General features: G+C 38.0%; 1 protein-coding gene across 1 annotated transcript in view; it reads left to right on the forward strand.

Moving 5' to 3' along the window:
- The window catches only part of LOC145122158 (isocitrate dehydrogenase [NADP], chloroplastic/mitochondrial-like), a 45,281-nt gene extending 31,020 nt beyond the window's left edge, over positions 1 to 14,261 (forward strand). Inside the window, exons 3-8 of the mRNA XM_079057810.1 lie at positions 1,739 to 1,848; positions 13,560 to 13,601; positions 13,683 to 13,768; positions 13,856 to 13,909; positions 14,090 to 14,127; positions 14,217 to 14,261. Coding sequence (XP_078913936.1) covers positions 1,739 to 1,848; positions 13,560 to 13,601; positions 13,683 to 13,768; positions 13,856 to 13,909; positions 14,090 to 14,127; positions 14,217 to 14,261 — 375 coding nt within the window. The remainder of the gene's footprint in view (positions 1 to 1,738; positions 1,849 to 13,559; positions 13,602 to 13,682; positions 13,769 to 13,855; positions 13,910 to 14,089; positions 14,128 to 14,216) is intronic.
- The last annotated feature ends 1,913 nt before the right edge of the window (positions 14,262 to 16,174 follow it).

A 16,174-nucleotide genomic window follows, 5' to 3' on the forward strand; every position in this document is an offset into this window, starting at 1 on the left:
TTCTTCGCACTCAGATCGTCCCTGTGGTTTGATTTTGTTGCATATTTCGTCCCTTACATACAATAAGTTAAGGACCATAGGGACGAAAAACGCAACAAAATCAAACCACAACGACGATCCCAATGCAAAAAAAGTTAAGGACCAAACATGCAATTTTGACCAAACCATAGGGACGATTTCAATAATTTACTCTAAAATAAATGTTTAAAAATATATGAATAATGATTACTATATTTATAATCTATATGTTATTTTGCTTTTTTAACCGTCGATTGTATAAGTTATAAATTCGATTGTACAAGTTATAAACTAATTATTATTATGTATTTATAATTTTTACAAAAAATCCTACCTAATAAATGAAGGTTTTTTTTTGCCATATGTCATCACCTAATTCAATATGCCACATGTCATTTTTTTAATTTTTTCAATTTCATTTAAATCCACTTGGCAAATTGTGGTTTTTTTGGCTTTGTTATTACATTATAAAAAAATCTGATCTAAAAATATAATAAAGAAAATAAGAAAACTTACATGTCTCCATAAATTCTCATTTAATTTGTCAATTAATGTATTAAATTGAATTTAAATTCAAATCAACCTTCCTAATTGAAAAACATAATTTCCGGCCATTCCCTTTTGAATTCACGATAATTTGCAGAAACCTTGCAAAAATTGGTTCATTCAAAGCTAATATTGACATTCTTTCCAAATTCAATTTTATAAATTTTTAAATATGTAATGCTTAACAAAATATATTAATTTTTAAATAAAAAAAACTCGTATATTACACGGGTCTCACACCTGGTTATAATTAATATAAGACAATACCGAAACATTCTTACTATTTTAAATTTAAAATAAAAAGGTAAATATATGATAATTATTCTTATTTTTAATATAATAATCATTTGAATATATACATAAAATGACATAACATTAAGTTTTTTTGGGTTCAAAATATTTATATATTTTTATATACGAAATTAATCGAAAACGTCATTTTTTTCAAACCAAATTATTTGTGTTTGAAAACGGTTGGATCTTCTTCCTCTTTTTTTCGATTCATTATTCTTCAACCAGATGACGTATGACGTATATTCAAATTCTTTATACTATAAATGACGGTGAGCCTAAAACCGACTCTTTCATCACAGTTGTTCAAACTCTCTCAAGATTTAATTAGGACCGTAATAACTCTCTATTTAACAGTTAATCGGAGGTTACTTCAGCCTTCCGTCTTCAGGTCCCCACGATCCCTCCTTCTTCTCCCACGCTCTAAACGATCGTCGGTTGTCTCCTCCAAGATCGCTTCATCCCTTTGATAACCGTCTGATTTGCCTCAATCGGTTCTTCTTTTGTTTTATTGCAGAGAAGAAGAAGACACCATATCGATGGTTCATGATGGAGCCATGGAGGTTTCAAGTCGCCCTTTGCTTTAGGTTTCTCTTTCCAACAATAAAATCGCCAAAAGGAGATGTAGAAAATCAAAATAAAGACGGGAGCCAAAAGGGAAATCGAAAAGAAACTGAAAATCAAATCGTCTACCTGTGATTAATTCAAAGGATAGAATCAGTATCTGGCTTCCTGTTCTTAGAGGTATGAAAACGTCACTTCTCAGTTTCAATCAAGTTATACGAAGATTTTAAAATCGTAATCGTTTTTCGGTGTACACATTTGACCTAATTGAGTTCATTGTATCTTCGTTGCTTATTGTTGATCTTCTTTTCCATTTCAGCTCATTTTTTCGTACATAGATTTGGATATTAAGTATTTTGATTTAGGGATATTTAATCGTGATGCTACAAATGACGAAGTTACTGTAGAAAGCGCCCAAGATGCTCTGAAGTAAGTAGCGTTCACATTTTTTTTTCCTATATCCTCAATGATTTCTTTTAAGGCTGATAAAAAACTTGCAACTCTATTCAAGGTCCTACTTAATTCACAACCAACTAATGCATAGAGTAATGAGCTCCTTACGTGAGTCATATGTAGCCTTTATGGACTTTTGTATTTAGAACCACGGAGCTAAAAAAGTTGAGGTTTTGACTAAACCTCAGAAAAAATGCATACCACAAAGACTATTTTTGTGAGTCTCATTTCAAATCATGTATAATTGCATGTGTATTCTTTGCTTACCTTGTTTTAAATTGTATAGAGAGTGTTCCCAGAAAATCATATATTTTCTGTTTTACAAAAAGTTGTGGTCTTAAAACCCTAAGACCCGAGTAGTGAATTTAGATGCAAAATAGTCAACACATAGTTTTGTACTTCGTAAAATGAGTGGAGTATATGTTTTGCGTAAATTTTAATATAATATTGTTATTCTCTATGTGAGTCGTTACAACCATACTAATGTGACTAAAGCACTCATCTTGACGTTCTTCAGGCGTCGGTTTCTAAAAATAATTGTCACCCTAGACTGGTTTGTCTAGCTGTAGCGAACAACTCAGGTGTGGGGGTGTCAACCCCGTATAGATCTATACACAATATCCCGCTCTCCCTCCAAGAGACTCTGGTTATAACTACATGACTTACTATATACACTAGATAGGTACGAGTGAAGGAGTGCCTCACAAGAGCCTTAACAGAATTTACGTGAATATTGAATTTCATTATTGAACATTATAAATAATGTTACGAGTGTATATTTTCGACTACAAAATTATCAGTGACGAAAATAGCCATTTATACAATAAGTGTCAAAAATAGCCCATTTTTACCATTGTTGTAAAAACGGCCCGATTTTACCAAAATTGTCAATAAAGGCCCAATTTTACTAAAATTGTCAATAAAGGCCCAATTTTACTAAAATTGTCAATAAAGGCCCAATTTTACTAAAATTGTCATATAAGGACCATTTTTACCAAAATCGACATAAAAGGCCCATTTTACTAAAGTTGTCATATAAGGCCCATTTTAACCAAAATCGTCATATAAGGCCCATTTTTACCAAAATCACCATAAAAGACCCATTTTACTAAAGTTGTCATATAAGGCCCATTTTAAATAAAATTGTCATATAAGGCCCATTTTAACTAAAATGTTTACAAATGGTCCATTTTCACCATAATTTCCATAGAAGACCCGATTTTTATAAGTTTTAGTAAAAACAATTTTATTTATCCAAAATGTTACCACTTTTAGTGTAACTTTTCATATTTTCCATTTCTTAAGTTTTCATGACAAAATTTTGAGTTAACATTTTCTTTGACTTTATAGTGATTTTATCACATATCAAAGATAATCTTTTTAAGCATAACAACAAACTACATAAGATAACTTTGTTTTTCCAACAACTTGAGACTTGCAAAAAATCTTGAGTTTATGGACCTTTAGCATGAGATCACAACATTTCAACACACATAACACACAAAACATACACATACAAGCAAATATACAAAGATTTTACACAAGACCTTGACTTGTATCCTCCCCCAAAAGATAGAAAACTCGAAAAATAGGGGTATGGAGCTCACCTTGGGGTTTTTTTGGTTTTGAAGAGGAAGATGAAGGAGGTTTGCGGCCCTAGCTTGCTTCCTTGAGGAGATTTGTGAAGTTTTTGTGTTCTAAGAGCATAATCACAAAAAATGAATCGGTGTGAGGAAGGATTTTTAGTGTATCTTTGGAATAAAACTATAGAGTTTATCAAAAACTTACCAAGTTTGTAAGCTTGAAGAAGTCTTCTTTGAAACCACACACACACCTCACGAATTTTAGAGAAGAAGAGTGGGAGAGTTTTCTTGAGTTTGAGAGAGAATAAGATAAGAGTGTAGATTGGAAAGTGAAAAATGGGAGGATAAGGGGGGTTCGGCCGATGAGGGGGGAGGGGGGTAGTAGAGATTAACCTTAGCTAGGGTTGATGTGAAGTCCATGGATGTTTGTTGGGAAAAAGACTTGGGTACATGGAGTATAATTTTGAGGTGGCAACACTTGATGAACTCCGTTTCCCTTTTCTTTTTCTTTTTTTAAAAACCGATCGGTTATGGGGGGGAAGAAATTGGGCTTGGTTTTGACCCAAGGAAGGTTTCGACCCAATACTAGGTCCAAAAGAGAAGGGTTCGGCCCAAAGAGATTAAATGGAAGGATTTTCGGCCCAAAGGGGGCCAATAGTGGTTTTCGGTCTTGGAAGCCCCATTAGAGAGTTTTCTGGCCCAAAACATTTCCTAATAGAGGTATTCGGCTCATTAAGCTTTAAAATAATTTTTCACATCCCAATAAGACCCAATAAGGTTCTGTCGGCCCAAAACTATGTCAAATAAGAATTTTCGGCCCATTAGGAAGCCCAATAGTGAATTGCGGCCCAATGATACTAAAAATAAGGTTTTAGGCCCAATAGGATCAACTTGAAAGGTTATCGGCCCATTAGGGCCCAATAAGAGAGTCTTGGCCCAAATAGGGGTTTAGGGCGAGAAGGCTTGGGCTAAGGTCCAAAGTTGAGTGGACTTAGCTTATTTGGTTAAGTTTTTGGGCCTACACGAGGAAGTTTTGACTTGAATCACCATTTTGGATGTATAAACTCGTATAACTGAAGTTTGGCTTATAACAAAATTTGGGTTACAAGATTACACGATGAAATTATCTTGTACAGAGATAGAAATCCTATCCCTAATTTGCTAGTTGTGACATCATCCCCCCGTTAGAGGGAATTTCGTCTGGAAATTCTTTCAAAAGCTATCCTTAAGAACTAGAGAAGATATGAGGGTATTTCTGCATCATCTGATCCTTGTGTTCCCATGTGAATTCAGGTCCGCGTTTGGGACTCCATTGGACCTTCACAATTAGAATGCGGCTTTGTTTCGTACGTTTCACTTCCCTATCCATAATTTCGACCGGTTCTTCAACGAACAGGAGGTTTTCATTCACCTCAATCTCGTCGAGTGGAACAACGAGGGTTTCGTCTGATAGGCATTTCTTCAGATTTGACACGTGGAAGACGGGGTGTACGTTGCTAAGCTCTGATGGTAGCTGCAGCTTGTAGGTTACCGGACCGATCCTGGCAAGGATCTCGAATGGTCTGATGTATCGTGGATTTAACTTTCCCCACTTTCCGAACCATATCATCCCTTTCTAGGGAGAGACTTTTAGCAGCACTCGGTCTCCTACTTGAAATTCTAGAGGCTTTCGCCGTAGGTCTGCGTAGCTTTTCTGTCGGTCTCGAGACGCCTGGAGCCGTGCTTTGATCTGGACGATTTTCTAAGTAGTTTCCCGGATGATCTCGGGCCCTGTGAGAGTGTTTTTTGGTACCTTCCCTCTCGCCAATTGCGTATCTCCTACCTCCGCCCAACAAAGAGGTGATCTGCATTTCTGTCTGTATAAGGCCTCGAAGGGAGCGACCTTAATGCTTGTGTGGTAGCTGTTGTTGTACGAGAATTCGATTAGTGTCAAATGGGTATCCCATGCCTTGCCGAAATCTATCACACAGGCTCGGAGCATATCTTCTAGTGTTTGAATGGTTCTCTCACTTTGGACGTCGGTCTGGGGATGGTAGGCAGTACTCATATCTAGCTGAGTTCCCAATGCTTTCTGGAGCGACTGCCAAAATCGAGAGGTGAATCTACTATCTCGGTCGGAGATAATAGATATCGGTACTCCATGTAGTCTCACCACCTCCTTTATGTAGTCCCGTGTTAGTCTCTCCATATTATATGTTTCTTTTATTGGTAGGAAATGGGCGGATTTAGTCAACCGATCGACAATCACCCAAATGGCATCCATTCCTTCTGCCGACTTAGGCAATTTGGTTATAAAATCCATTGTTATTCGCTCCCATTTCCACTCGGGTATCATTGGTTGTTGTAATAATCCCGAGGGCTTCTGATATTCTACCTTAACCTTTACGCAACTCAGGCACTTGCTCATGTAGGTAGCAATTTCAGGTTCCATATTAGGCCACCAATAATGTTGTTTGATATCCAGGTACATTTTGTCAAAACCCAGTTGGACGGAGTATCGTGTCTTGTGTGCTTCATTCATGACTACGTCTCTGAATCCTCCAAATTTTGGGATCCATATTTGGTCCATGAGATAGTATGCTCCGTCCTATTTGATTTCGAGATTCTTGTCCATCCCATGTACTGCTTCGTTTGCGACGTTATCCGGCTTTAAGGCTTCCAGTTGAGCCTCCTTGATTTGTGAAGACAAGTAGGAATGGATGGTTATCGTTAGTGTTTTTACTCGGCGGCCCGAGTATTCTTTTCTGCGCAAGGCATCGGCCAACACATTCTCCTTGCCCGGATGGTGCTTAATCTCGCATTCGTAGTCGTTTAGCAGCTCGACCCATCGCCGCTGCCTCATGTTTAGTTCTTTTTGATTCAGGATATGCTGGAGGCTTTTGTGGTCTGTGAAGATGGTGCACTTCGTACCGTAGTGGTAGTTCCTCCAAATTTTTAGAGCGAAGACCACGGCTCCCAACTCGAGGACATGAGTGGTATAGTTTACTTCGTGGGTCTTTAGTTGCCTGGATGTGTAAGCTATCACTTTCCCGCGTTACATAAGTACGCAGCCTATCCCTAGGTTGGAGGCGTCGCAATACACTACGAAATCTTCCGTTCCTTCTGGCAGAGACAACACCGGAGCACTACAGAGGGCTTGTTTCAGGGTTTGAAAAACAGCTTCTTGTTTTGCATCCCAGTTGAAGGGTACGCCTTTTTGGGTTAGGGTGGTGAGGCGCTTGGCGATCTTGGAGAAATTCTGAATGAACCTTCTGTAATAACCAGCAAGGCCCAAGAATTTTCTGATCTCCGTTGGCATCCTCGTGGTTACCCAGCCCTCAATAGCTTTGATCTTGGAAGGGTCCACATGTATCCCTTCTTTACCGACTACGTGTCCCAAGAAATCCACCCTGCGAATCCAGAACTCGCATTTGGAGAATTTTGCGTATAGTTTCTCCGCCCTTAGAGTTTCCAAGACCTGACGTAGATGTTGGTCGTGCTCCAAGAAAAAACGAGTATGTCATCGATGAAGACAATTACAAAGTTGTCGAGGAACGGTCGGCAGACTCGGTTCATGAGGTCCATAAATGTTGCGGGTGCATTCGTTAGACCAAAGGGCATAACCACGTATTCATAATGTCCAAAACGAGTTCGGAAGGCAGTTTTGGGGATATCTTCTTCTCGGACCCGTACTTGGTGCTATCCGTACCTTATATCTATCTTGGAAAAGTAACTGGCTCCTTGAATCTGGTCAAATAGATCATCAATCTGAGGGCGGGGGTATCGGTTCTTGATGGTGAGCTTGTTTAATTCCCGATAATCGATGCACATTCAGAAAGATCCATCCTTTTTTTGACGACCGGAGCTCCCCAGGATGAGAAGCTCGGTCTAATGGATCCTTTGTCTAGGAGTTCGCTCAATTGGCTAGATAGCTCTTGAATTTCTGCAGGGGCTAATCTATACGACGACTTGGTAATCGGTGTGGCTCCGGGTACTAGGTCAATTCGAAATTCGACATGTTGATCAGGGGGTATTCCTGGGAGGTCTTCCAGAAATACGTCTGGAAAATCGCGCACCTCCGGAATGTCCTTGATGTTCTTTTCCTCTTTTTGTTTGTCCAGTAAGGGGGCTAGAAAGGCATGATTCTTTTTATGCAGACACTTTTGTGCCTTGATGCACGAGATAAGACGGAGGTTTGCACCGGGTTTATCGTCGTAGATAATTAGTGTTTCGTTGGTGGGTAAGTGAATGCGAACGGCCTTCTCGTGGCACATAATATCGGCATGGTGGGGGCTTAACCAATCCATATCGATGATCACATCTAAACTTTTATTATTAACCAGCATCAAGTTGATTTGGAATGAGTCATTATTTAGTGTTAACGTGCACCCTATGAAAATGTCTTTGGTTGTTTCAGTTTTCCCATTAGCCATCTCCACCGTGAAGGCTTCGCTTAGCTTTTGGGGATTTTGATTTAGTAGGTGTTTGAATTTATGACTCACGAAACTCCGCTCAGCCCCACTATCGAATAAAATGCATGCATAAGTGTTGTTGAGGGGAAACATACCAGTGACTACAGCCGGATCTTGCACTGCCTCCCCCTGTCCCATTGTTAGGATCCTGCCTGATCCCCCTGCACCTTGATTGTTGCCCTTGGGGTAGTTTCGCTTAAAATGGCCAGTCTCCCCACATCCGTAGCATGCTCGACTGGCCCCGTCATTGTTGGGTTGGGGGTTGTTTTCCTGTGGCTGAGATCTGAAATTTTGGGCAGTGTGCCCTTTACGATTGCAGTTGGTGCACTGTAAATCTCGGCATGCGCCACTGTGATGGAAACTGCATTTGTCACATTTTGGTTGAGTCCCTGCGTAGGGCCTTGCAGGTGTTGGGGGTGGTTGATGCTGGTGCGGCTGGAGTTGGTGTGATCTGAGTAGTAGCAGCGTGGACTGCAACAGTTTGCTGCTTTTTAGATGATTCTTGATTTTGTCGCCCCTTTATTTTGTTTCCTCGGTTGTTCTTGTTGTTGTCCTCCTTCTTTGTTTCAGCGCCGAAAGTTTTCGCCTCCTTTCCATACCCATGATCGTACAACTTTTGTGCCAGACCCTTGTATTGGAGGTGTTAACCCCCAAATAAAGCGTTCGATCTTTTTGCCCTCAGAAGTTATCATTCCTGGGCATAAGAGTGTCAGCTCACTGAACCTAGCAATATAGGCTTCGATGTCAGAGTTTTGTACGGTAAGATTCCACAATTCCTATTCAAGCTTTTGTACTTTGCCTCGGGGACAGTATTTTTCCAACATCAAAATTTTGAGGTCTTCCCATGACATGGCGTTGGCGACCGGAAGAGTTAGGGCCTTGATGTGGCCGTTCCACCATGAAAGGGCCCTGTCAGCAAAGGTACAGGCTGCAAACTTCACCTTTCTCTCTTCGGGACAGCCGCAGATTTCGAAGACCGATTCGATTTTCTCGAACCACCGAGTGAGAGCTATCACGCCCCACTTCCATTGAAGGTCTCCGGTTTCGCATTTGTGAGGTCTTTGTGATGCATGTTTTCTGGTGTTTGGGGTTGGTTTCGTGGTTGGAACTTCCCGTTCCTTGTCTGTTGCCTCCTCCATTGGTACCTTGGTTGGTATGCACTAAAGCTGCCGTAACCACAGCCGAGACTGTCGCCTGGAAAGCAGCAGAGTTTATCTCCGGTGGAGGTGGCGGCGACGGTGGTGCTGTAGTATTTTTGCGGATATATCTTCATGGCATTTTCCTGCTATGAGACAGGAATGGCGATGAGTTTATGAATCCTTTTTGTTTCTAACGGTTACGGTGGTTCGATTGTACTTATAATTGAACTGTATTATATCAAATATAAATAAAAAGAGAGAACATAGCAGATAACAACATCACAAATAAAACACAGAACCGTTTCATTAATGATAAATTTCTTAGTACATACATGCATGAAAAATTGACCTTTGAAAGGTCTACAGTACATAGAGAAATAAAATATGCCAGCATAACGACTCTACGAGTAGTGTAATCACTTAATTGTAGGGTCGGTCCTACATACATAAAGTAAAAGAAAAGAGAGTCCCATCGATAGAAGCGGTGAGTAGGACGAGTCCTACTCGCAGCGGGAGGTATCTGGTGGTGCCGATGACGAAGTAGAAGCGCCCTGGAGTCTGGCTAGATGGCGCTCGGTGACCCACATCCTCGCCTGGAATGCGGCCTGCCGCTCCTGGTAGTCTCGCACTATGTCATGGGTCTACCTCTCCGTGCGTTCCACCGCGGCTCTCATCACATCCATCTTATTTGCGGTCGTCTGGGCCTGATCACCGATATCTCGGGTCTGCCTGACCATCACCGGAAGGGCTCGGTCCGTCGGCCCTCCATGTCTGAGATCGAAAAATCCATGCGCCATGCCAAACGGCGGACGCAACCCCTGCTGCCTGCTCCACCTCCAGATGTCGTGGACCCACAGGGGCATAGGGTCATTGGGGCCCATCCTATGTGCAGGCATCCTAGCTATGTAGGGTGGGTCAATGACTTCGGACTCTACGTCCGAGTCATCTCTGTCACTCTCCACATCCTCCTTGATCTCCTCATCAATATCCTTTTCCTCAAATTCGAACTCTTCCAGGTCCTCTTTCGGTTCTTCCTCTAGCCATCCCCCATTCCCCTGATTTGGGGGAAAAGGATCACTCGGCTGGTGAAAGTCTGCCATAGTGTCTGTACGAGAATATAAATACAAAATGAGATATAAGAAAATACAGTGAAGATTCTACACAATTCCCAAAATACTCCTATAGTATTTTAATTGTTTATGTTTGATTCCTTAAAACTTTTGGGTATTAGGTTGGTAAGTTTTAGATTCGCTGTCCTCCCCGATCACTCCCAAACACATGTTGGTCGTATTTTGAATAAATATAGTTAATCAGGCTATATTTACCCCTAATACGATTACATAACTATCTGGGTTTAACCGCGATGTCCAACTCTTCTAAAGACTTTTAATTGTTTCATATTTTTGTTCAGAGTGTTTTAGTCCCATTGTATTTATAGTTGCATATCTTGTATGGTTAGATATGCTAGTTCACTATAAACAATGCTCTGATACCAATTTGTCACACCCCCGAACCGGGACGGCGGAAACGTCCGGTGGCGGGTGACTTCATCTTGTAATATCATCACAATTGAATATAAATGAAACATAGCAACCATCATCATCATACATTAACGATATCAACATGCAATGATTACATCATTGTGTTTGTTTACGAAATACATCCAAAATAACATAATGTATGATAATTTAAAAATACAACGAATATCCAAATTCCTTAGCTGCCAACCTGCTTATTGAGTTCCTAAGAATACAAGTCGTTTTGAAAAGCGTCAACATAGAATGTTGGTGAGTTCATAATCATGTTTGTAAGAAAACTTTGTAATAGTTTGTGACTTCTAGAAAATCCAATATTTTCTTGTAAAAACATTTTGTGAGTCTCATTTCAAATCATGTATAATTGCATGTATATTCTTTGTTTACCTTGTTTGAAATTGTATAGAGAGTGTTCCCAGAAAATCCTATATTTGTTTTACAAAAAGTTGTGGTCTTAAAACCCTAAGACCTGAGTAGTGAATTTAGATGCAAAATAGTCAACACATAGTTTTGTACTTCTTAAAATGAGTGGAGTATATGTTTTGCGTAATTAATATAATATTGTTATTCTCTATGTGAGTCGTCACAACATACTAATGTGACTAAAGCGCCCGTCTTGACGTTCTTCAGGTGTCGGTTTCTAAAGATATTTGTCACCCTAGACTGGCTTGTCTAGCTGTAGCGAACAACTCATGTGTGGGGGTGTCAACCCCGTATAGATCTATACACAATATCCCGCTCTCCCTCCAGGAAATTCTGGTTATAACTACAGGACTTACTATGTACACTAGGTAGGTACGAGTGAAAGAGTGTCTCACAAGAGCCTTAACAGAATTTACGCGAATATTGAATTTCATTATTTAACGCTATAAATAATGTTACGAGTGTATATTTTCGACTACAAAATTATCAGTGACGAAAATAGCCATTTATACCGTAAGTGTCAAAAATAGCCCATTTTTACCTTTCTTGTAAAAAATGGCCCAATTTTACCATAATTGTCAATAAATGCCCAATTTTACTAAAATTGTCAATAAATGCCCAATTTTACTAAAATTGTCAATAAAGGCATTTTACTAAAATAGTCATATAAGGCTCATTTTTACCAAAATCGCCATAAAAGGCTCATTTTACTAAAGTTGTCATATAAGGCCCATTTTAACCAAAATCGTCATATAAGGCCCATTTTTACCAAAATCGCCATAAAAGATCCATTTTACTAAAGTTGTCATATAAGGCCCATTTTAACTAAAATTGTCATATAAGGCCCATTTTAACTAAAATGTTTACAAATGGTCCATTTTCACCATAATTTCCATAAATGGCTTAATTTTTACAAGTTTTAGTAAAAAACAATTTTATTTATCCAAAATGTTACCACTTTTAGTGTAACTTTCCATATTTTCCATTTTTCAAGTTTTCATGACACAATTTTGAGTTAACATTTTCTTTGACTTGATGGTGATTTTATCACATATCAAATATAATCTTTTTAAGCATAACAACAAACTACAAAATATAACTTTGTTTTTCCAACAACTTGAGACTTGCACAAAATCTCGAGTTTATGGACCTTTAGCATGAGATCACAACATTTCAACACACATTATACATTAAACATACACATGCAAGCAAATATACAAAGATTTTACACAAGACCTTGACTTGTATCCTCCCCCAAAAGATAGAAAACTCGAAAAATAGGGGTATAAAGCTCACCTTGGGGCTTTTTCGGTTTTGAAGAGGAAGAGGATGGAGGTTTTCAGCCCTATCTTGCTTCCTTGAGGAGATTTGTGAAGTTTTGGTGTTCTAAGAGCATAATCACGAAAATGAAGTGGTGTGAGGAAGGATTTTTGGTGTATCTTTGGAATAAAACGATAGAGTTTATCAAAAACTTACCAAGTTTGTAAGCTTGAAGAAGTCTTCTTTGAAACCACAGACACACCTCATGAATTTTAGAGAAGAAGAGTGGGAGAGTTTTCTTGAGTTTGAGAGAGAATGAGATAAGAGTGTAGATTGGAAAGTGAAAAATGGGGGGATAAGGGGGGTTCAGCCGATGAGGGGGAAGGGGGTAGTAGAGGTTGACCTTAGCTAGGGTTGATGTGAAGTTCATGGATGTTTGTTGGGCAAAAGGCTTGGGTACATGGAGTATAATATTGAGGTGGCAACACTTGATAAACTCCTTTTCCCTTTTTCTTTTTCTTTTTGTTTTTTTAAACCGATAGGTTATGGGGGGGGGGGGAAGAAACTGGGGTTGGTTTTGACCCAAGAAAGGTTTCGGCCCAATACTAGGTCCAAAAGAGAGGGGTTCGACTCAAGGAGATTAAATGGAAGGGTTTTCGGCCCAAAAGGGGCCCAATAGTGGTTTTCGGTCTTGGAAGGCCCATTAGAGAGTTTTCTGGACCAAAACATTTCCTAATAGAGGTATTCGGCCCATTAAGCTTTAAAATAATTTTTCACGGCCCAATAAGGGTCTTACGGCCCAAAACTATGTCAAATAAGAATTTTCGGCCTATTAGGAAGCCCAATAGTGAACTGCGGCCCAATGATACTAAAAATAAGGTTTTAGGCCCAATAGGATCAACTTGAAAGGTTATCGGCCCATTAGGGCCCAATAGGAGAGTCTTGGCCCAAATAGGGGTTTGGGCCTAGAAGGCTTGGGCTAAGGTCCAAAGTTGAGTGGACTTAGCTTATTGGGTTAAGTTTTTGGGCCTACACAAGGAAGTTTCGACTTGAATCACCATTTTGGATGTATAAACTCGTATAGCATGAAGTTTGGCTTATAACAAAAGTAGGGTTACAAGATTACACGAAGAAATTAATTATCTTGTACAAAGATAGAAATCCTAGCCCTAATTTGCTAGTTGGTACAAATTAAGAGTAGGATCAGGGAACTGCATTTCAAGTCTAGAATTGATGTTATATACATATTTCCTTACTGATATTTGACATTTTAACCAAAGTTTTCATGTTTTGCAGGTATAATGTTGATGTAAAATGTGTTACAATCACACCTGATTAGTCACATTAATGACATTATGAACTCATTTATAATGTGTCAAAACTCCAAATGTGCTTAAATCTCATATTATATGTTCCTAGTGTTGTAGATGATACAAGAGTCAAGAAATTTGTATTGAAGTCCACGTGGAGGAGTTCCAATGGCATAATCGGGAATATTTTAGATGGTTTGTATTAGCGTTGTGTTTTAGTACTCTCAATATACAAATTATATTAGTCAACTGTTTTAACTTGTAAGGATTATGTGGATTCAGGGACAGTTTTTTGCAAGCCTATTATGTGCAAGAATGTTCCTAGAATAGTATCAGGTAAGAGGTAAGTATCTGAATCATACTCACTAACTCTATTTGGTAACCATGGATAACTAGTCGAAACTTAAGTTTCATTTTTTTAATTAATTTCCAAGTTGGAAAAAAACCGATTTGTATTGGCATGCGTGCATTTGGTGAAACTCCCATGGAGCTTGATGTTTTTTTTTTACTTTAAAGGACCTGGCATTGCACTTGCATATAATAATGTTTATGAGGTTTGGCTTCTTTAATTTTGTTAACCATCATATTTTATTTCATAAAATGATTAAAGTCTTACGATGAGAGTTTTATGTTTTTTTGGTAGTCTATCCGTTTGTTTGCTGAATCATCAATGGCGATGACACTCTAAAAAAATGGCCTTTATATTTGAGCACCAAAAATACTATTTTGAAGAAATATGATGAGAGTTAAAAATATATTTTTTAATTAATATACAATTCGCTTTAATATTATCTACAATTTTTGTGGTATTATGTTATACCACATGTTGACATGTCAGATTTAATGATATCTTTCAAGAGGTATATGAAAAGAACCGGAGGGAGAACTTGAAGAACATTTAATATGGTAATTCCCTTTTATGGGTTTGTATTTCTCTTGAATGGTTGATGTATTTGAATATTAATTGGTGATCTATTTGCTTAAATTAAGGTATGAACATTGATTAATTGATGACATGGTGGCTTATGATGGAGATGTCCAGAGCCATTTAGTAGCCCAAGGTGATGGTTTATTTATATGGTTAAAAGTTCAAACAAAGAAAAAATCATTAGATTATGAATTATTATAGGTAAATAAAATCTTTGTAATGAAACTCTATTTATTGAAGAGCAATTGGATTACTAGCTAACCCACAAGTTCTCTATTGTGACAAAAACAAATTATTGTTCCCGGTAGGTCCAAAACCACTTCTTCGTTGCCTACTCTTGGATCAAACCCAAATTAAACCATGACCTTTTAAACTCCCTGTTTATAGTTTCTTAGCGGTTCAATTAGACCTTTTATTGACTTTGGATTATGTGATTATGATTTGTTGTAGTATCAAGAATAAGAAAAGTGACGTGAAATCTGAGAGTAGTACAACGATGTAATCATCAATTCCGATTTCGGTGAAGCCGGTTCTGTCAGCGACAAATGGAATGATGCCACCTCCTCCATGGAACATGGTCCCACCATCTCCAAAATTCGATTCACCAACAAAGGTGGTTGAGGGCAATAGTGTAAAAAACCATAAACCAAATACATACCTGGTATGTTTACAAACACAATAATTGTTGTATTATACCATCCTACTTTTCTTTCTTTAAATTACAGTTATAGCTTTATATGTTAAACTTTTTTAAGCATTTCACTTTAAAAATCAACCTACCAGTTATAGCACTGTACTTTGAATATATATTTCCTATGTTTTATTATTATTTTCAGAAACTTTAATCACTCTTATGGAGTATGGACACGGTGAGGAAACTAATGTAGAGCCTATAAAAAATAGTTCAAAATCAAAACTTTTTTGGGTCGTGTGAAAACAGGTTAAATGATCATTTTGTCCATGCATAATGCATATGATTTCAATTTGTTTTTCAAGGGTAAATTACATGTAGAAGGAATATAGTTATGGTTGCAACCTTACAACAACCAAGAATATGTCAGTTCCCACAATCCCCTATCATCTTTGATATGGTGTTTGAGATGTTTGTCTATTCTACTTTACAGATTTGTCTTTTGTTATCTCTCTAATATTTTTCATTGTCTGGTTTATATTTATTAAAGCTTATTATTACTTCTACATGCTGGATTACGGAAAGATTCACTTAAGAAACTTTAAATCCCTGAATTGTACTAGAAAATTGACACCAAAATATGTTTGCAACTTTATTGTAACAAAAATATTTCTTGGATTATAATAACATCAGACTTTTTTGTGGTTATAATAACACTCTAATTCATGTTGACACTTTACAAGAACCCGACATAAAAGAAATAAATTAAAGTATGATGTTATAATATATAAATATTTAAAAGCTGTTATTTTTATAGTTTACCTTGAATATAAACAATTTTATATTAATGATATAACAATAATTGGAACAATGAACGATATAACTACAAAAAAAAAACTTCATCATATTACTGACAAGTGTTAAAAGAAATGCAAGTATGATGGTATAATTCACTGGAAGTTTGATGTCATTTCTTTCATTATACCTGTAAAAATTAATGGTTTATTTTAGGCATAGTTTGTGATCACACTTATTATCCTTC

Source organism: Lactuca virosa, chromosome 6 (genome assembly GCF_052849685.1).
Source record: "Lactuca virosa cultivar CGN04683 chromosome 6, Lactuca_virosa_CGN04683_v6, whole genome shotgun sequence".
Classification (NCBI taxonomy): domain Eukaryota; kingdom Viridiplantae; phylum Streptophyta; class Magnoliopsida; order Asterales; family Asteraceae; genus Lactuca; species Lactuca virosa.